Here is a 20,875-nt window from a genome sequence, read left to right on the forward strand (position 1 = left end):
GTTTTATTTTTTCTTATTATGGATGTGATTGCGTCAGGGTGAGGCAGCCTGCGTTTGATTATTTTGAAGCGGCAGAAAAACATTGCAAACATGCATCTTGGGAACAGCCAGTTTAGCTCTTCTTGATACCAGATACCACTACTTGTTCGTGACTTTACTACCTCCCGCTGCCTGTCTTTGCGCATGTTATCATCCATGTATGCTACTGTGAGATTGCTATTTGTGTTTTAAATTCCTCCCAAACCAAAAGAAATCCAGCGAAATAGAAATCCACATTGGATATGATATGAGCTACATCTTCCTTGATTTTAGCAGTAAAAGTCTTAAGAAAGAAACCTAAATAGAGAGAGAGAGAAAGTGGTGTGATGTGGTGTGGTGACGCGACTCTACACCGAAGCCCATCCATCCATGGGCCGCTGGCCGCCGTGGGCCTGGGCTAAGGCGCACTGACACGTAGCAAGGGAAAATAATAACAACAACAATAATATAATAATAGTAAAAATGAATAGGAGGGTAGGGGAAGAGTGAGGGGAACTCCCCAACCCTCGAACCACAGGCCGTACCTGTTGAGATCTAGAATCTCGCACTGATCCCCTGGTTCCCTCCCCTTCACATGCGCCCGATATTAAGATCCCTCCATTAGACCGTTTCGATCGGGAGGGAAGGAAAAACACAAAGAGAAAAGTAAAATAAAATAAGAACTTAATTCTAAAATTGGAAATGAGGGAGGCGAGAAAGTAACTGGAAAGAGAAGCTATGGGTGTACGTATGTATTTGTTCGGTATGTTTTGTGAACATCTACTATCGAGTTACTACTAACCACTTAAGTTGAGTTCGATGTGATCACAAAACTCTTCTTCCATGGAGCATGATGGAAGGCAAGGAAGGGCATCTCGGGGTTCCCGTCCCTCCCCCCACCTACCTACATACATACTGAACCTAACCCCCCCGCCGTCCTTGTCATACCCAACCAACAACAATCAATGACAGTTTGCTCTTGGAGGGGAACAGGGGGTGGAGGGGGGAAAGGTGGAGGGGGGAAGGTATGACGGGGACGAAAAAAAGCCAGAAAAGCCGACTGAACCGGGCGGATTACTCCAGGGTCACATCAGATTCACATCATGATCTGGGTACCAACTCCTTGATAACATCATCATCTACTAGTTCTACTCACCGAACTACGATCTGTTGTGTGGTCCACGAGATCTAGTCTGGTTAGCTTCGATGGAATAAGGATGGATGCAGATCAGGGAGAAATGTGTGTGTGCGTGTGTGTCTGCGCGTTGTGTTTTCGCAAAGTATATCGGGGTCGCTAGATCAAGAAAGCCCGGTCGGGCATTTGCGTCACTCTCTACTGGTTAGATAGATGCTGTTTGATTGAGTTAAGAGTGCGGTTTTTGTCGGAACTTTGTATTTGGAGAAGATTAACTTTGATTCTTCTTATTTTGTTCTGTGTGTTGTTCTGTCCATGTGCTTTTTGGTTTCAGGATAAGCATAATTGTCCGAGGTATAGTAACTAGTTGGCATGGCGTTGATGAAGTATGATGGGATGAGTTGGTGGTGTAGAGTATACTATGAAAGATATTGTCAGGTATTAAGATTGACTTCAAGCTGGATGAGGTGCAGCTCGTAATCAGCCCCTGTTAGAGTTGGAAAACGGTCGCAGCGGTTCTTCAACCTGCCTGCCTGTTCTAGACTCTGCCGTGAAGAGCTCGAGCTCAATAACTGCCGTATGCAATGACTGCCGTGGAGGCTATCGCGCAGCTCCATTGGAAATAAGCAGGTCATCTGCGCACGCCTTGCAGATTTACTGAGCGGGTCGGAAGAAGTCTATCTATGGAGTAGTGGGATCTCGTATCTGTCTACAACTACGAAGTATCTATTGCTTTCATTTACACAATGGCATATCGTAGAAGCTGTCCTATGTGGATGGTATGCATTGGGGAATAGCGGACTAATCCCAGTATAAAGTTCGGGATAAGTTGCATTGGCCCTGGTCTCGTGCGCACTGACATCTTCATTGCTTCAACAACAATGACGTAACGCGGGTACTCCCAGGAAACCCGGAGTTTGGAAATATGGAGTGGACTATTAGTAAATAGTAGCAACGAGTCAAGTAACATCAACTTACTAATGAGTTAATTACTCCGTATATTGTTGCATTCAACAGAATCCCTCGGACCGCTGTAATCCGTTTTATGTCAGTCGAACAGGTCGCATTCCTTAGCTGAGACTAACTAGGTGTCACCAAATTAGCTAGGTAACTAACCAGCTACCCAGCTAACCAGTACTTGGTAGAAAAGTACTAAGACACCTGAATAACACGCACAAATTGGTAACCAACCGAATTTCACGCGCAAAAAAGCAAACATAAGCACAATCCGAAAAAGGGTCGGATCGGATCCATTGGAAGGCAGAAAAGCATACTGTGCTTTCCGTAAAGGAAAGTAGGAAGAGAAATTACATTATTCCCTCCTGATTTTCCTCTTAATTCTCCACAATATCTCCCTGAATCTCCCGATAGACTACACCAATGACAATCCGAGTTCCCTACAAACCTGCAAACTCTGACGTCCGAATCTGCCCGAAAACGTGGAGCAAAAGCCAGCCCGTGGTTCTCTCAAACACCCAGACCACGGCGGTGGATCCAACCCCGACCACCAGCGCAAAGCGGCTGAGGGGAAACTTGGCCCGAAAGAGTTTACTGCCCCTGCAGAAAGTCGGGGTGGACGCCGCGCGAGTGGTTTTTTGTCAGCTGAGAGAGAGGGGGGCCCTCCTCCACTTCTTTCCCTTGTGTCAATTCCCAGGATAACTTGTTGCTAACTAGTTTAGTTTTTTTCAAATTGCGGGCCCTTTGTGGAGCGGGTTCTGAGATCGGGCAGCCAAGTGATTCGTTCCTCCCCCGAACAAAGTAGCCTTCACCGGTACTGTGAGCTGTGTTATACAGTGACACTGTATCTGAGTGACAGGTGCAGTACTCGGGCTGATTTGGGAAGGTTGTATTCAATCCATCCATCCATCCATCCATCCATCCATCCATCCTTACTTGGCTATCCAGTTCTCACCCTTCAGCCTCCCCTCCTTTCAATTTGATCTCTATACAGTATACGGACTGTCCATCCATCCACTGATAACCTTGATTTTCTCGTCACTCGTTTCTATTGCCTTGATGGCTGGATGTGGAGCAATAACTCCCAACCTGTATCTTTATCTACATACATCGCCGTGAATAAACCTTTGACCTTGTTAATAATTCTCTCCATTATTTCCTACCCTGTAAAGCCCCGAAATAATAATACCATGAATATTAATAACCAATGACCAACGGTGCCCGACCGAGACATCTCAGCCAACCAAACCAACGAGCCAACCAGCTACCTACCCGGCCCGACTCCCCAATCCAGCTCGGCATGCCGAGATTTTCTCTTTCCCATCCACACATCCATTCACGACCTGCATACACAATGGGGTATATTCGGAATAATACCAAACAGAAAAACTCAACTAACTTAGACACCGAATATCTTGTTTTATCATTTGCTCTTCTATTTCTCCGAGAACATTCTGAACTCTATTTCCCGCAACTTTCCCTTCGCTCACCGTTTTTCTTTCCCTTCCCGGCCCCATCATATGTACGTGTTCACTTCTTGACCGCACACACATATGCACACTAAATATGTGTGGTTGTGGGTTGAATCTAGACTTGGCTATCTTGTTGTAAGCCGATTGTCTAGACTCGGGGAGTTGGTGTGTAGCTAGTGGATAGCTTCTTTTTTTTTCTTGATTTCTGTCCTTGCCACTTGATAGTTAAGTTACTTTGCAGTAGACTAAGTGTGTCTCGGCACGTGGCGGAGAGGATAGAGGTTGTTTGTTTCAGCCTGATTCTTTTGGGAGTTAGTTTCTTTCTCAGTATAGTATGTATGACGACGGTCGTTGAGGCTGACGGGCGCATGGATCCATTGATCGGGGAAATGCCGAGCTAGGTACGTATTCAATTTGCTTGTCTGTTTGTTCTTTTGTTAAGTTACCGCACTGGTCTGCTCCGTTGACCGGTCGGGGGCCACCCCCCCCGGCTTATTGCTAAGATGTAGACTTGGCAGTCACATGATATCAGATTCATGACATCTTAGATCTATACGACACATCATCCAGACCAGCTACAATATCAAGTGTACTGCCGTAGGAAAAGAAAAATCGGACAAGAAAAAAAGACAGTAGAAAGCCACACCCACCTACCCATCTCTATTCCTCTCATAAAAACTCCGGAGATGATCCCCCGGCTGATCAAATCGATTCCATAACACCCTCTCCGCCGCCAACTCGTCATCATACCTAGTCAATTCCCTTTTCAACCCATCATACCAATCTGGAATATCATAAAGCGTGTAAAACGCCTTCGTATATTCCCAATACTCAGGAAACCACCCGGCGAACATGGGACGGGAATGGGTGTGTGTTGCGCGACGTATCTTAGGCCTTCTAGCTCCGCTGAGTAACATGGTCCTTTGATCAGTCGGGTGTCGCTCACTCATAGCGCTTCTCGCCTAACCAAAGTCGAGCTCGAAGATAGAGAGATGTTATTGACACGGGTATCGGCATAATTAAGAGTATAATTCGAAGCCCCGAAGTCAGACAGAGCTTACTCTCAAGAGACGGATAACTGTGAACGCAGCCACTTAGGGTGATTTTGAGAGTCTTAGCACCGAGCAACTCTAGGTCAGGACCTTTAGTGGTCTGGAAAGATGACCTGTTGATGCTTTTGGTTGGCCCTCTGGTAACCATGGGTTTCAATTCCTTGCTGATCATTCAGAAACTTGACTTCCATCCTAAGGGCCCTGATATCTTTGGTTAGATATTTGGGTTAATCGGAGAGGCATTGTGAATGCATATTAGGATCATAATCCCCCATGATCACGTGATATAGTATACTTGGGCTGCATCGGCAGCGATTACCAGCCACTGGCTTAGGTAGGGTTTGGGTCAAAGCGTGGATGGATACGTAACGGAGTATGTGTTCATGGTTTGAATGTGATTTGTATTAAATGTGGATCAAGTCGGCCTGCTTATTTGTCTTACAAAGAAAGGGCTTGTGAAAAGCTAACTAACTAACCAGCTAGCGAAAGGATTATGTAGAGTAATACATACACAATCTTACGGCCCAGGCAACCGGCTGGCCCCCTTCAGACATCCCGAGATTCTGATTCGATCACCCAAAATCTCAAACCACCGCTAGTATCAGCCACCTACCAGCTGTTTCCAGGAGGCAAAAAAATGCCATCGAGAGGCGAAAAACGATCACATGCCATGTGTGAGTGTTTGGCGCTAACCACGTTTACGGTCGCAAGGCAACCGATGATGCCGATTTTGGTGTGGTGCGCCTTCGAGAAGTCTTCTAGAAGAGGGTTGGGGTTTGGGGATCGTGGTACGGATTTGGCTTAGAGTGGTATTATACTTTTGTTTTGTCTGGACGGATTTGTCGGTGTACTTGCCCGATGGCTGGTGTGGTTTTACCGTAGTGGTCATTTTCGGTATTTAGCGGGGGTGGATTGTATGTATCTGCTTGTATGGTGTAATTTTAGTCTGTTTTAGCGTATACACACAGGCGACGATGGGTTCAGGTTGCGGCTAGCAGACTTTTCCTTCCTGTATAGGCCAATGACGGTGGAGATAATTTGGTATGAGGAAGAAGATTTTGATCTCCAGATCGGTGCCCGATGGTAAATAGTAGCCTAGAGTGATCTTTTGTGGACGATCATTCGTATCCGCTCGTTGATACTGAAATCGACCTTCTCACCTGACCATGTATATGGATTCTGGGTGCATGGGAATAGCGAAGATTGTGTAGACCGCCTCCGGTAACTTGATGATTGGCCCAATCCGTTCACCTTAGTGGCCGTCCTGACATGCATGCGCATACCAATTGACTTGTTGATTTTGGCAAAGGGCTTTTGTCCTTGTTGTTACGAGAAAGGTAAGCTCGCTATCTCTGGCAGCCTTGGGTGAGACCAGCCACATCACTACCATCGTCGTCATTATGGAGATAGGCGGATATCAAGTTATCAACACCTTCCAAGTATAGCAACACAACACAGCTGTGGTTGTTTGTGCATCGAGGCCACTCTCCAGTATTAAGACTGAGCAGCCGTTTAACGTCAGTTACGGGCTCGGAGGACGTCGCTCCGATTTGAGTTCATGCTATGCGTAGAACCCCGCTAGAGACAACATGGAACCGTCCATCGAAGGTCGAGACGATCCGCACTAGTTGTATCTGCCTTGCCGGAGGAGGCTAGCGTGTATCTTTACGCGGCGAGATTCCGTCGGATGCGGGATTCCCAGCGCACAGAATTCCGCATACTAGGTGACCGATTCAGTGATTTCGAAAAACACCATTGAAGCTTGCCGGGAATCGGGACTTTTGGTCGATTAGTTAACAGAGTAGGTACAACTGGGTCTTCATTGGGCATGGATTGCTGGTTTCCAGGGACAATTGTTGGTGCTTTGGCTCAGGGCCAGGTTCGTATGGACGGAGTAATCACGGAGAAACTGATCCCCTTTCCGGGCTAGCCGGAAGGCCTAGGAGTCACATGATGGCAATGACTTTTCCTGGTGCGGCGTACCTCGAATACGCGCTATCCCGAGCTCACAACCAATGGCATGTCTCACGTTACCTCAATTTGCTGGTTCACACTTGAAGCTACGGCGTCCAGAGAGTCAGGCGATTGCTTGATTCGTTGAGTGCAGCGGTTGTAGACCAACTGCTCCCAAATCCCGATCCGTACATGTAGGCCTACCGCTTGTTGGGATTGTCGCACATATTCTATTACCCAACACACACTGTGAATGCCGTGTTATGCAGCCGGGGGCTCGTAGCTGGCAGCTAGCTGTATTACCCTTAGATTAGGGTCCCAAGTCACGCTCCTGAATATCCTCGTCAGTGGGTCCAAGTTACATTCATCCGGGCTCAGCTTACTCGATTCGTCCTTAATCGCAAAAGCCACCTGCGAATCAGAACAAGCAGCGCTCTGTGCGCCTGGTTAGTGAGGGGGAGGCGCGGGGAGCAAGCCTAGTCACAACGATGATTTGGCGGGGAAGTTGGGGACGCGTTTCTTAGTGAGGCTTTTCTTCTCCCACTCCCGGCAAGACTAATCACCATTCGATCACGGTAGCACAGACAAATGTACGCCCGGTATGATTTGAGTTGTGGCTTTGTTGAAAGATCAGGGATCGCATAGGGCTTGGGAAATTAATGTCACCATATGGTGTGGTACAATGGCGTCGGTGTCTCCCTGCATATCAAGATCGGAATGCTGGTGGGATAGGAGCCAAGTGACTGGGTATTCCGCGGCGGTTTAGTCGCTAGTCGTATTGCCGGGGTTCCATCGAGGTTTTCGTCGGTATCAATAGCCCCGTTTACATACGGAGGTACTTGTGCTGTACCACTCGCCTGCTTATTTAACTCGATTGGTTTGCATTGCCTTGCCTTTGCTCTATACCAGACGGGTAAACTAGAAGATGAAAGTCGCTGACAGTGATTCGAAGAGGCTGGTGGAGCGTTGTACCGCGCTATCATTTGTTTTCTTGGGAATGTGGACGAGAAACAGGATGCCCATGCCTATCATAACCCCGTGTATAGTCCTATTGCGAATGCCAGCCGGTGAATTCTCAGTTTACCTGCTTTGTGCAGCCGATGTTCATTTGCAAACAAGTTGACAGGGTTATCATCATAGCCTGGTCTGGAATCATCATAGCATCATCTGCGCTTGACTTCACGGCGGGCGAATATCGCTGGCCAAATCCCAATGAAGGAAGACCCAAAGTGTCGGTGTGATCGATTAGGTTTAACTTCCTTTCTTCATGGAGGGTAGCAGCAGCCAATTTTCCGGTTATCAGGAGCTGTGCTGTCTGCATTGTTAGGTGAAACTCTGCCGAAGACTTGATATAGAATCCTTCCAACAACTTGGGTACACTGGGTTAGAACTTTAGGTAACCGTTTCACCTACTGACCCTCTTCTTCTCGTAAGTCGGAGTTCTGCCTTATTTGAGACGTACGTATATGTCCATATAGAGTATAACATCCACAGGGTGGAGGCCAACGTGAAGAAGATCAGTGGACATGCGCGCTCCCATCATACAAGCCACAAGACGACGCCAGATGCCAGAATGGGGTCGGAAAAAAGCAAAGATAGACACACTGACAGGTTGAGGTCAACGTCAGATGGTTACAGTCGAGATATTGCACAGTATTCCACATCCACAGCTGGCGATACTTGCAGTCGGCTCTGACAGACAGATCCACAAGGTCAATGTTTCCCCAGATTCTCCCCGCGATGCCCAAAGATCGTCATCTGCCGGCACAATACGGGAGTATTTCCTCTCCTAGCATTCGTATCCAGTTCATCTGCCCAAGAGAAGGTGCGAATAAGGTGACCTGAATGCTCTCAGCACTGCCAGACCGACTCCATCACGTGGTCACATGGCGGCTGGCCTCTTTGCAACAGTCAGCATCATTTGTACGCCCCGCGAAGAGACACGCGAAATCAAACCTCCTCTTGTCCGTAGCCTTTTCTTCAAACCAGCTCAGGTACTTTTTTTCTTCTTCCCTCTGCTCCCCATGTCTGCCGGTGCTGGGAGCCGGAGGACTGTGTCTCTAGCGTTGTAGGACCTGGCGACTGTCGATCTCCGGGTCACCAGATCTCTGCGTTGGCAATTCGATCACATTGCGGATGTTCCCTTGCTCCTCCTGGAATCCCGGGATTACGCGCTGACAAGTCATCAATTCAGTGGCTTCTTAATATTGCTTAGCGAATTTCCCGCCGATCTTTACGATATTATGTCCACCCCTCCTAATTTTTTTTTCACATCACACGCCCGTGATCCGGAGCAGGCAGGATACCTTGTCCTCAGGGCTCCATTCAATGGATTCTGATCCTGGAAGTGGATGATGATGATGATAGAGCCACTCTGAAGTTGTTTGTTCTGCAGTCCTGTTTCGGCGATGAGGTCAGCCTTTCACACACACACACCTTCACGACCAAATCTGTCATGAGCCTCCGTCCCCTACATTAGGTATACTACACTGCAGATTCATCCATTTCTGGATGCTTCCTCCGGGCTTCGTATTCCAGGTCCAGGCCTGTCGATCAGCGCCAAATTCCCCCATGTACTTTTTATATGTCATTATGATCGCAATTTATCCCCGTCTAGGTAATCTATTCTACCTATTATCAAACCTTCAACTATCCATCACTGGGTCAGACACTTCGGCCCGCAGCTTTTTCTGTCGGTCACACGCCCTTCCACCTTCCCCATATCGTATCCTTATTTTGACATACTCGGGCCCTTCACCCGCAGGTGGCGCTGTGTGTGTGTTTGCTGGCGCTCAGCCTCAGTGTTCAGGAGCAGGCTCTGGGTCGCATTCTGTACATCATCCCGCGGAACAATAGGTCAAATGCCTCTTCTACTTTGCTTTGCTTTGTGGCGAGATGGGTCTAGCCTTATCCTCGCTGTTCTATTTACTTGCTTTTTTGTTCATTCTGAGACGCCACCCTGCGCATGTGTGCGCCTTATCTCAATGCAGTTTTCTTTGCCTTGGGGTGGTATTTCATATACGCGGTTTTGCTGGTACACGGACAGCACTTGTATTGACGCGCATGTCAAGGTAAGTGAGAATTGACCCTCGGATGGAAGGGGGGCCAGTTTCACAGGTGGTGGAACGATGGCACGAGGGATCTCACGTGCATTCATTCATTCACCCTCGGTTTGTCTACAATCACGGTTCAAGATTGGGATGTTGGATCTTTATGCTGACTGGTCAGCGGTCATATCTCTTTCTTTGACTATGGACTGAATGCTCTAATCATACAGGTTGCTTATTACAAGGTACTAGTTGGGAAAAGACTGGAGACGAAAGGTAACCTGCAGGAAAGCGGCCTAGTTCAAGGACCCTTTGGAATTGTCCGGGAAGCGTCGCTCCCAACCCACTATAGCAGGCTTCATGGGACCGGAGAAGAGGGTCGAGTAATCGGTTCCGGGCACTCCTTTCCTGCCATCCACATTGAATAGCTTCAAGTGGCGCACTATGGTCGCGATAATGACGCCCAAGTTGACGTAGGCGAACTTCTCTCCAATGCAGCGGTGACGGCCAGCGCCAAAAGGTAGATAGGGACTAGCAGTGCCCTTCGACACGCTGCCATATCCGTAGTCCACCATCTCTCCATCCTCCTCTTTGTCAGGCTGGTTCTCCCAACGATGCGGATCCCACCTGGTTGCGTTAGGAAAGTATTCGTCACTAAGCGCGGTTACGCCTGGTGAGGCGAGTAGAACATGGTCTTCGGGAATAATGTAAGAGGTGCCAGGTACTGGTAGCGGGTTTTTCACCTTGCGCATGATCGAGTGGATGGATGAGTGGATCCGTAGAGTCTCCTTGATCACACTCTGGAGGAATGGCAGCTTGTCAAGGTCCTGATACTGCAGCGGCTCGAAGACTCCATTTCTGTTGCTAAGGCTGGCCAGCTGTTCTTGGTAGAGCTCTTCAAGCACCTGAGGCTCAGAGGCCAATCGCAGCATGATCCAAGAACTAATCGAAGAAGACGAGTGTTGCCCTGCCATCAACAGAGTGATCATCATGTGAGCAATCTCTTTGTCCGGGACCGGCTGGCCACTCTTGTAGGTGCAATGCATCAGATTCCAGATCATGTCTGACTTCTCCTCGTCTGGGTTCTTGCGTCGTTCGTTGATAATGTCCGTGTAGATTTCTCTCATCCGAGCATGAGCAGCATCACGCTTCCGGTTGTGCGGCAATGGAGCCCAAGGGAGCATGAAGTTAATGGGGCTGAATCCCTTGTCTAGATCGTGGTACAGTTCAGCGAACTCTGCCGTGAGCTTCTTGCGGACCTCCTCGCCCTGCAACGCGCGTGCAGCAGTATAGATTGTAATCTCAGCCATGGCAGCAGGAATATCAATGACTCCACTCGCGCCGTTGAAGCGTGGAGAGTCCCGGAGATAGTCGAGAGTTTCCTTTTCGATCAGCTGGACGTGTGACTCGAGCGCCGCTTGCGTGAGGCCAAACTTGATGAACTTTTTTTGTTCCATCAGCTTGGAATTAGGGCAGTCGTACACAACATCGGACCCGAACACCGGGGTGGTGAGGGGGCTGTAGACCTCTTCCGCGCTCACGTCCTTGAGTTTGCCATTGAGGATAAAATCGTTGCCTTGAACGCCCAAGTATACAGTGGTCTTCTGGCCCAGAAGCACGAAGGTGAAGATGTCCCCGTACTATTCAACCACTTTGGTCAGTAATCATTGGCCCCCGCATGATGAACGGTGACTGACCTTTTTTCTGCAGGAGAAGAAGAATGCATAGGGGTCCATTCCATAGCTGATTGTGCTTCCCAGGAAGGGGATCCAATGGAAGACGACGGGTGGTTCTTTCTCGTTGCGAAAGAGCAATTGGCGCGTGACATTTAAGACTATCGCAACGACCAACGCTGCGAATGCGTAGACGCCTGCGACAGCAAGTAATGCCATCTTGAAAGCGACCGTAGGCAGGGACAAGGACCAGTTGATGGGAAAGATTGTTGTAAAGAGGAAGTCAAGAGCAAGACATTGAAGTACTAGGTTGTTGTCGGCTCATGACTGTCTGAAGATTAACGTAAACAGCCTTAGGTGCAATGGCCTATTAGATATCACCCCCAAGATCTTACCCCTGGCACTGAGCTGCATCGTTCCATTCCACCGTAGTGGTAAGCGAATACTGTGACCAAAAGGAAGGAGGCATTGCTCGCGGTGGTTCCTGAGCCGAATCAGACCACTTGAAGATCCTTTGGATAAAGTGTCGAACCATGCAAGGCTCCAGTGATGTTGACAGTCGTACTGGCCACTCACAGCTGTGTCTGGAGCATTTAGTGGATTGGGGGCAATGGCTGCCATCGTATTGGATACGCCCGCCCGTCATTGGACCATTCCATCTTGCCTGGACCGGCCTCTCCAAATTGAACCCCCTTTTATCGTTCGCATCGCCACTATGTGGCTTCAACTGTGGATGCCTAGCTTTCGAGAGCTTTCTGTATAGTTCACTTTGATGTCAAACAGTCAACTGGACTCTAGACATCACGACCAAAGATGAGTCATGATGATGGCGACCAGCTTTGACTCAAAATACCATCCGGACAGTCACTCGCCTGCCTTACTTACCCCTTTGGGCCTAGCTGTCCCGTGAGCTCCACCCGCCGCCCGCAAATATACATCCGCTCCGATACCTGCTTTTTGCCATGTAGTTCACCAGTCTATTCGATTTATCCTACAACAGCTTGGTTTAAGGTGCTTCAACATGAGCAACGCGCAAACAGGGAGCTCGGTGGGTACTGGTTCCGCTTCTGGTCAACGACCAGTGTCCAAAGCGGAAGCCTCGAACCCGCGAGAGTTCCAGCTCAACCAACTCAGAAGACGGTTCCATCCGACAGAAACCAGCAGTGACGATGGAACGACATTGACTTTCGGCTTGGCTCCCTCAGATCCTGACTTTCCGTTTGATATGGACAAGCTTCAGTGTATTTTGCATGTTCCTGGAACGTATCCGGCGCAAGGACGGCCGTCTATCAAAGTCACCAATCCTGAAATGGGCAGTGCGTTTCAGGAAAATATCTCGAGAGGATTCGATGATATCGTCGACAGCACTATCAGAAGTGGTAGTCGTGGGACTTTGCTCAGCTGGATGAACAGTCTCGATCGGCATCTGGAACGTTTGCTCACTACTACGGAACGGGGGCCGACGTTGAAGTTTGTGCCTAATGTGGGCAGCAAAGAGCAGTCAGAAGAGCAGAAGCTAGTGTCAAATATGAGTGCTCTAGCTGTGTCTTCTGGGAAGAAGACATATCCGGCTCCGGTGGAAAAAGTGAGTCCTAAGCCTCCGGCTCCTGTATACACCGCGGAAGAGAAGGCTCAGGCGGAGAAAAGACGAGCAGTCGAGACGAAGCAACTCGACGCTCGTCTGGGAAGGCTACCTCTTTTTCAAAAGTCCAACGATGGCCTGTCTTTCGTCATCCCGATTCAACCGACTAAGATAGATCGTTTGCCTATTTCTCTTCGCTCTGTCAAGACAGTGAAGCTCCTAGTGCCTAGCTTGTATCCTCTTGAACCGAGTACTGTTCATTTGCAGGGCATTGATAGCCCAGAAGGACGAGCTGTGGAAGCTGGCTTCTCGCAGTGGCTTGAAGGGAACAAACAGTTGAATCTTGTGTCTCAAGTGAACTACTTGACAAGCAATATGCATAAATTCGCCAAAACGCCGCTGAAAGCCCCTGAACCAGCTCCTGCGCCTGCGGTATCTGATGTTATAGTACCCAGCGAGCCTCCATCTCAAGCAGAAGGGGTGACATTGGAGGATAAGCCACATGTTCACGTTGTGCCCCGCCCTCCTGAATGGGCTGTGGGCGAAGACGGTGGTGGCACTGACGACTCAGACATGACTCCGTCTGAGGATGAGTTTTCTGACGACGATGAGGAGGAAGGCGGTGCTCCCGTCCCGGATCTCCCGGCGCCTACGACGACCGAGCGTGGAGTCGCCCTCTCTTTCCCTTTTTTGGAGCTTTACGGGATTGAGCTCTTAGAGCTCGTAGGTCTCTACATAACCATCAAATGCGATCGATGCAAGGAGCCATTGGATGTCAGGAATATCCCACAGATCAAGGACAAGAGCGATGAGCTGTCTCCTAAGATCGAGACCTGCAAGAAATGCGCGAATACCATGAGCCTTGGTAGGTACTTCAATTCTGGTATTCAAAGTATTGGGTATTGACACACACCTAGGGTTCCGTCGACAGCTTATGCATCCTAGCGCCACTCGTGCGGGTTACCTTGACTTGGATGGATGCACAGTCGTAGATCTTCTGCCTAGGTAGGTTGGATCTGACGGCAGCTTTTGCATTGTAGCCATACGCTGACAACCTCCGCAGTAGCTTTATCCCAACCTGTGCGGAATGCTCAACAGCGTTTCCCGCGCCCGGTGTCGTTGCAGTTCGAGGCGAAAGTGCCATGGCCAATTGCCGACAATGTCACCGCAAAATGGGTATGTGTGGAATTACCTTAATGAGGACCAACCGCTCACAACTACAGTCATGAAAATTCCAGAAGTCAAGTTTCTGAAAGTGGGATCGGCAGCATGTGAGTTCTCCATATAATGAATATTGGCAGAATGCTGATTGCTATCCAATAGATTCATCTCGTTTCCGCGAGCCTCCACGGAAGAAGGTAATCTGCTACACACTTTTCTTATCTGAATTACACTAATCGCTATCGGCAGCCCAAGGAAGTCCTCGGAATCGTTGCTGGTCAAGAATTGCCTCGTCGTGGCCGCTGTACGCACTATGGCAAGAGTTATCGGTGGTTCAGGTAAAACCCATCGTGCAGGTGCCTTTTTGACGTACTCTAACATTGCAACAGATTCAGCTGCTGTGCGAAGGTCTTCCCTTGCGATAAGTACGAGAACACCATGCGCGCTTCCTATAACAAAGCTAATATAAGCAGATGCCACGATGCCGCTACAGACCATCCCAATGAGCATGCTAATCGTATGATTTGGTATGTGCCCTTAATCGTGACATAGTCAACAAAGTGATTCTAATGAATATAGCGGCTTCTGCTCGCGAGAGCAAATCTACCGTCCCGAAAACTGCGGAATATGTCGAGCTGTGCTAATTGGGAAAGCTGGAAGCGGATTCTGGGAAGGCGGAAAGGGAACGAGGAACAGAGTACTGATGAGTCGTAAGGGTATGTCTGAATCCTGATGTGTATCCGTTTCACAGATGGCTGACAATCTATACAGATCCACGGAAATATAAGCGACGCGGGGGAACGACACCAGGCGGTGCCAGTTCCTCGAAGAAGTAGAACACTAGCGACACGAATGAATGAAAATATATTCCCACGTGGGAAACACATATCTCCCCCGCAGAAGTTCCATAAAACCACACTATGAAGCGTAAACAGCAAATAATAAGGTGTGGAATCACCTTGAACAGACAGGCATCCGTCCCAGCTGAGCTTTGCCTCAGTAGACCAGGCAATATCGCCCGCTCGACAGCCCTAGCAATACATGATTAGTTGTCAACCACCCGATAAGATAGGAAGAAAAACTGTATAGTATCCACCAGAGGAGCACAACAGCACGGAAGATAGCCTCCAAGCCATCCCAATCTCCAGGTTCCTTCTTCCCAGACAAGAGCAACGACAGCCCCCAACCAAGTCACCTCCCAAAAATTAAAATAACGTGGAGGCAATATCACTACCTAGCTAGGACCTTGAATCAAACATAGAGAAGAAGAAAAACAAAAAAAAAGAAAAGATTAAGCTCCGATAGGGGGAATCGAACCCCCGGCTGCCGTGTGAGAGACGGCGATGTTAGCCACTACACCATATCGGATTCTTGTTGAAGAGAATAGCTTTCTTTGTCTATATAAAGGAAATGAAATGTTTTTAAGACCGTCTTGTGGGGTTGTACATGGCTCGAGAGGGCATGCATACAGTTAGGGATCCCATGATCATCCCAACTTACTGACCATATTACGTTATGTTTTACATAGAGATAAAGAATCATGCATAAAGATATATGTTCTCAAGGTACTTCCTATTATTCCAATCATCCTAATAGATAGAATAAACCAAGACTCGATAAATAACGGATTGGTTATACAGTATCCCAAATCGTTCTTTACCTGAAGTACTACTACTTGTTTGGTTCCGACTAGTCCAGACCAGCACTAGCATATCCAAATCAAGAAGAACATAAAGAAGACAAACATTAATCATGTACTTGGCAACCTGGCCGAATGTACACTATCACTTTCAAGTAACTGTCTTGCAGTTCTGTACTGAGAAGATAAAAAAAGTTAGACCAGATTACCGCGCAGGGCCTGTTCCCTCTCAAGCGCCTCGAACAGCGACTTGAAGTTGCCGGCACCGAAGCCGCTGAAGTTGTGGCGTTGGATGATTTCGATGAAGACGGTTGGGCGGTCCATTAGGTGCTATATCATATTCATTAGTATTTGCGTTGAATAAATTTATAAGTGGGGAGAACGGTGCACATACCTTAGTGAAAAGCTGGAGCAAGTACCCGCCCTCATCAAAATCGATGAGGATGTCAAGGTTGCGGATGGTCTCAAAGTCCTCGTGAAGAACCAGGCCGGTCTTCTTGAGCCGGATCTTGATGTCCTCGTAATACGTGTCAGGGACCTTGATGAATTCAACTCCGCGTGCCTTGAGGTTGGTGATGTCCCGAATGATATCGTCGGTCAGGAGTGCAATGTGCTGCACACCGGCGCCGTTGTAGTAGTCCACGTATTCTTCGATCTGGGACTTCTTCTTGCCGACGGCGGGCTCGTTGATGGGCATTTTGACAACTTCGTTGGGAGAGGCCATGACGATGGACTTGAGGGCGGAGTATTCACTATCATCTCGTAAGTTTTCTGCTGTAGAATTGGGTAACTGGTAGGGGAACACCCACGTGCAGATATCCTTGTCGTCGACAGACCAGAAACGGTGGAAGCCAAGAGCCTTCTCGTAACTGTTACATTATGGTCAGCAACTCCCCTGTGAACGATCAGGTGGTTAACATACTATTGGCAGACACGGTCCATCTCATCCCAGTCCTGGTTACCGACGCAGTGATCGACACGGTTCAGATATACGCCGGGCAAATACTTCGTGATCGGGTCCTCGGCCCCGTCCTCGTATCGATATCCTGGCATGAACGCGCCAGAATATGACTTGCGCTCCAGGAGGGTGTGGGTAGTCTCTCCATACGTCTGGATAGTCGCAACCCGCACGTATCCATTGTTGTCTTCGAGGCTGCGTGGCGCAGACACTATCTTGGCGCCGTTGGCCACGGCAGCTTGATATACTGCGTCGACGGAGTCAACTTCGAAGGAGACGTCCTTGACGCCGTCACCGTGTTGTTCGAGGTGCTCGTGAATCTCACGGAGCTCCTTCTGCTCTTCGGGGGTGAGGAGGTCCATTTGGTCGAGGGAGCGGAGAGGGGAGGTCAGGACAAAGGTGATGTCGCCGTTGCGGACGACGTGGGAGCAGATGGCACGGCTGCCAGTTTCGAGGCCGCGGTATGCGACCCGCTTGAAGCCCATGCGCGTAACATAATATGAGGCGGTGATTTTGGCGTTGCCGACGTACCAGTGGACGTGGTCATACCCCTTATAGCTGGAGATGTCGGAGGTGGTTGCTGGTTGAGGGGAGGGAGGAGAGGAGATTGCGCTGGGTGCCATGGTGATGGAGTTGTATGTTGTATGAAAAACAGCAAAGAGATTCTATAATACTTGGGTATAGAAGGGAGATGTCAAAGAAGACTATTAAGTATCATAAAGGTGGATGCGCCTGGCTATCTTGGGTCTACTTCCAGAGAGGTGAAAGGGGGTACCAGGACCATCTTTATAAGTCCGGATGACGGCGGGCCTCCTGACACTGTCAATAGTTATCGGGAGGGTCCGTTTCCAGAAGACGAACCCAGTGAATCGGCCATGAATCATAATTACATTGTTTTGGGAAAGAGTAGAGGATAAGCAAGCACAGGCAGTTTGCAGGACGCCAGGATAGTAAACCAGCCGGGCCGGATGTCGTCGGTTGACCCCGGACAAGCCCGGCTGTCGGCGGGTATTTCGACTCCCGCGGAATATCCGCTGCCTCGTTTACATCATGAGAACACCCACTCCTGATGCATGCGGTGATTGCCACGGCCCCTGATTTTGGATCCTGTTATAAGATAGGCTCTGATAAGCTCCGCTCACATGGCTCCGCGGGCTACCGATGATCGTAGGTTAACTCAAATACCAACGATTGTTCTCCAAACTCGGTGTCACCGATAGCAAGCATTCTCACTACAGACACTACCTTATTATCAGCTACATCCCCTTCAAAACAATATACGTCCCCAAAGCCTCAAATAACTCAATATCGGAAGTTCCTCCAAAGGCGATAAGCAAAATGACCCCGAATCCAACCGCTAAACCCAACCTTACCACCAATGACTCCGCCGTCCTCCAAGCTCTCTTCGACGCCGAATCCTCCCCCTCCAACTCCATCACCATCAACTCTTCTCTCCCCGCATATCCATCTCACCTCAACATTACCCCAGAACTTTTGCAGACCCTCCAATCCCGCGAGGTCTCTATAATCCGCACCCTGCAATCCGAAACCACCTTGGACATTCCAACAATCCAACAAGCAATCAAGGATCTCGACACCCTTATCGCCGAACATCCAACCTACCCATCCGCATATGTCAACCGCGCCCAAACTCTTCGTATCCTCATTGACAAGACCAAGACTACCACCGAGAGTAGTGGTGATGAGAATGACGATGACAAGATCTTTGACCCCGAGAACACACAGCCCGCATCCACGTTACTAGCAGACCTGGGGAATGCTATTACGTTGGCGACGCCCAGATCACCTGCTGATCCAGTTTCGTCGGTCCAGGCGCGCTTATTGGCTGATGCGCATACGCATCGCGGGTATTTGCTGCTCAAAGCGGCGAGAGTGAAGAAGGAGAGAAAGCAGGAAGTGATTGGTGGTCCGGATCAGTTGCGTGTCGTGGAGCCGGAGCAGTTGGAGGATATGGCTAGTCGGGATTTCTTTTTCGGGGGCAGGTATGGGAATAAGGTTGCACAGCAGTTGGCTGTACAGACGAATCCGTATGCGAAGATGTGTGGGGCGATTGTGAAGGAGGCGTTGAGGAAGGAGGTGGTGGGTGATGGTGTGGTTAAGATCTGATGTATTTGCTGTAATTAAGCTGGTTTAGGTGCTTTGGGAGTGTGCTTTTCTCCTTTGGATGCTTGTTACATTTGTGTCTTACAATTTGTCAGTTTGTCTCACATACCCAGATGAATGCGGATAGATGTTTAAGATTTTCCATTCGGCTATGATTGAATACAACTACTACATAGGTATCTGAAAGATCACCTTCGTTTTTAGTAACTTCGTCGGATCGGTGTTTAATGGTCGTCCTTGCACATTGTGTCCACGGAATTGTTCGGGTTCCGGAAATGCCTCTGCAGCGGTTGCCAGCTGTGCGCATTGTATTGTTCTTGCACCTTCTGACAGGTCTTCAGGCCCCATTCAGACACGCCAACCATGAGACAGCTAGTTATGGTGTTAGTGAATGTCGGCTTAAAGGAAAAGAGTTTGCTTACCTCTCAAACATAAAAGCCATGCTGCCATCGCCAACCTTTTGCGGCTTCAAATCAGCATTACTGGCACCTTCAAAGGCGTCCTTGTCCGGACCGTGGGCGCTCATGACGTTGTGTAGACTGGCGCCCGCCGGCTGAAAGCCTCCACCAGTCTTGGCATCATAACCACCGCAGATCAATCCCATAAATTCGGACATGGTGTTGCGGTGATACCATGGCGGGCGGAATGTGTTCTCCGCCACCAGCCAGCGGGGCGGGAAGATAACGAAATCGGCAATGGCAGTGCCGTTGTGATCGGACGGGCCAGTGAGCACGGTGAAGATGGACGGGTCCGGGTGGTCGAAAGAAATAGAGCCGATCGTGTTGAAACGGCCCAAATCGTACTTGTAAGGATAGTAGTTTCCGTGCCAGGCAACAATGTCGAAGGGGGTGTGGTTCTGACGGGCGGAGAAGAGCGTATTGTTGAACTTGCTGTACAGACGGTATTCGGATGGCTCTTCCTCGTCTTCAAAGAAGGCCACTGGCGCTTGGAAGTCTCGCGCGTTGGCAAGGCAGTTGGATCCGATGGGCCCCAATTCGGGAAGCTGGTAGTGGCCCTGGTAGAGCTCACAGATGTATCCTCTCACCGGTCCTGCCGGAAGAGTCACACGGTATCTTGTAAGTCATTAGTCGAGGCATGCAGGCACAACATGGAAATATCGGTTCTCACCTCACACCGCGGGGAATTACGCAGATTTCATTGGGCCGGACCAGGAGGCGTCCCAATTCAGTCTGGATGTCTAGCACACCGTGCTGCGGCACGATCAAAAAGTCGCCGTCAGCGGAGTAGAAGGCTTCCTTTCCCATGTCTTTGCCCGCAGCGTATAAAATTATGCCCAGGCCATGTTTGAGAGTGGGATCTCCGGCACCAGCAACAAGGTGAAGACCGTGAACCCAGTCCACAGTTTCATCCAAGTCGAAGGGGTCCCACCGAAGCTGGTTGGGGATGTGATGAAGCTTCTGTGTTTCAGTGGTCATATGAGTGTGGTATGAGTCGCCATCTTCAGCCACGAAATTCTGGTGAGCAGCCGCGGGGAGGATGCGGTAGACCCAAGTCTGTCTGTTCTCATGTCTAGGGGCAGTGAAAGCGGTTCCCGAGAGCTTCTCGGCATAGAGCCCATACGGCACCTTCTGTGGCGAGTTCTGACCTATAGGCAGAGCTCCCTTGACAGCCTCCGACCTAGTAGTAGGGATCAATCAGACTTAACAATCGACAGGCGCCACCCGGACATCTTTCTTCATGTACTCACTCATGGTACGAGTCAAAGCCGTTCTGGTAGGAATATGGGTCAGCGTGTTTGAAGTTAGTCACGGGCATGGTGGGTAGTGGTTCAGTGCTTCAGTCTTGGTGACCGTTTAACTGCACAAGCACTCCTGAGCCAAGGAGGTTATATAAGTGTGAATTAGCTTGTACAACCTGCACGCTCTCCCCTGGTCATGTGCCTGGGTGGCGGGGGCAGCACGGGACTGGAATGCGCCATCGGCAGACCATCAAAAGCCCATTCAATTTTCAGGAGATTCGCGGGATTCGGTGTTCCTGGAACAAAACAGGAAAACCGGGGATCTGCGGGGGTGCGGAATTGGGGCCGGCGGGGAAGCTGAACTGCCCGCGCCGGCCGGCAATAAGCGGGCGCGGAGTGCATTCC

General features: G+C 49.4%; 7 protein-coding genes and 1 non-coding gene across 8 annotated transcripts; 2 read left to right on the top strand and 6 right to left on the bottom strand.

Moving 5' to 3' along the window:
- Nucleotides 1–328: 328 nt before the first annotated feature.
- On the bottom strand, nt 329–1,055 carry BDQ94DRAFT_138073 (uncharacterized protein). Its single transcript, XM_026765178.1, has 2 exons — nt 829–1,055; nt 329–781 (listed from the first exon to the last, which is right to left on the bottom strand). The coding sequence occupies exons 1-2, from the start codon at nt 890–892 to the stop codon at nt 387–389; spliced, it is 459 nt and encodes a 152-aa protein (XP_026629602.1). The 5' UTR covers nt 893–1,055; the 3' UTR covers nt 329–386.
- Nucleotides 1,056–4,050: 2,995 nt separating this feature from the next.
- BDQ94DRAFT_138075 (uncharacterized protein) lies at nt 4,051–5,089 on the bottom strand. Its single transcript, XM_026765179.1, has 2 exons — nt 4,529–5,089; nt 4,051–4,479 (listed from the first exon to the last, which is right to left on the bottom strand). The coding sequence occupies exons 1-2, from the start codon at nt 4,804–4,806 to the stop codon at nt 4,233–4,235; spliced, it is 525 nt and encodes a 174-aa protein (XP_026629603.1). The 5' UTR covers nt 4,807–5,089; the 3' UTR covers nt 4,051–4,232.
- Nucleotides 5,090–8,647: 3,558 nt separating this feature from the next.
- Nucleotides 8,648–11,526, bottom strand: BDQ94DRAFT_157506 (cytochrome P450; the record flags this gene model as incomplete). Its single annotated transcript, XM_026768750.1, has 3 exons — nt 8,648–8,761; nt 9,982–11,274; nt 11,332–11,526. The coding sequence occupies 3 exons, from the start codon at nt 11,524–11,526 to the stop codon at nt 8,648–8,650; spliced, it is 1,602 nt and encodes a 533-aa protein (XP_026629604.1).
- Nucleotides 11,527–11,871: 345 nt separating this feature from the next.
- On the top strand, nt 11,872–15,022 carry BDQ94DRAFT_138085 (uncharacterized protein). Its single transcript, XM_026765180.1, has 10 exons — nt 11,872–13,754; nt 13,807–13,894; nt 13,953–14,065; nt 14,113–14,160; nt 14,213–14,247; nt 14,300–14,388; nt 14,440–14,475; nt 14,524–14,577; nt 14,630–14,766; nt 14,822–15,022. Exons 1-10 carry the CDS (start codon nt 12,329–12,331, stop codon nt 14,884–14,886), a joined length of 2,091 nt encoding a protein of 696 aa, XP_026629605.1. The 5' UTR covers nt 11,872–12,328; the 3' UTR covers nt 14,887–15,022.
- A 324-nt stretch (nt 15,023–15,346) lies between these two features.
- On the bottom strand, nt 15,347–15,418 carry BDQ94DRAFT_t67. Its single transcript has one exon. It is a non-coding gene; the product is annotated as a tRNA-Glu (tRNA).
- A 70-nt stretch (nt 15,419–15,488) lies between these two features.
- BDQ94DRAFT_138088 (4-hydroxyphenylpyruvate dioxygenase family protein) lies at nt 15,489–17,533 on the bottom strand. The gene is made up of 4 exons (XM_026765181.1): nt 16,612–17,533; nt 16,499–16,558; nt 16,084–16,441; nt 15,489–16,019 (listed from the first exon to the last, which is right to left on the bottom strand). The coding sequence occupies exons 1-4, from the start codon at nt 17,268–17,270 to the stop codon at nt 15,885–15,887; spliced, it is 1,212 nt and encodes a 403-aa protein (XP_026629606.1). The 5' UTR covers nt 17,271–17,533; the 3' UTR covers nt 15,489–15,884.
- Nucleotides 17,534–17,544: 11 nt separating this feature from the next.
- hmgX lies at nt 17,545–18,884 on the top strand. Its single transcript, XM_026763643.1, has one exon. It carries the CDS (start codon nt 17,986–17,988, stop codon nt 18,772–18,774), a length of 789 nt encoding a protein of 262 aa, XP_026629607.1. The 5' UTR covers nt 17,545–17,985; the 3' UTR covers nt 18,775–18,884.
- hmgA (putative homogentisate 1,2-dioxygenase (HmgA)) lies at nt 18,885–20,547 on the bottom strand (the record flags this gene model as incomplete). Its single annotated transcript, XM_026774713.1, has 4 exons — nt 18,885–19,143; nt 19,194–19,844; nt 19,900–20,409; nt 20,480–20,547. The coding sequence occupies 4 exons, from the start codon at nt 20,545–20,547 to the stop codon at nt 18,996–18,998; spliced, it is 1,377 nt and encodes a 458-aa protein (XP_026629608.1). The 3' UTR covers nt 18,885–18,995.
- Between the last annotated feature and the right edge of the window lie 328 nt (nt 20,548–20,875).

The sequence above is a fragment of the Aspergillus welwitschiae genome (genome assembly GCF_003344945.1).
Source record: "Aspergillus welwitschiae strain CBS 139.54b unplaced genomic scaffold BDQ94scaffold_6, whole genome shotgun sequence".
Classification (NCBI taxonomy): domain Eukaryota; kingdom Fungi; phylum Ascomycota; class Eurotiomycetes; order Eurotiales; family Aspergillaceae; genus Aspergillus; species Aspergillus welwitschiae.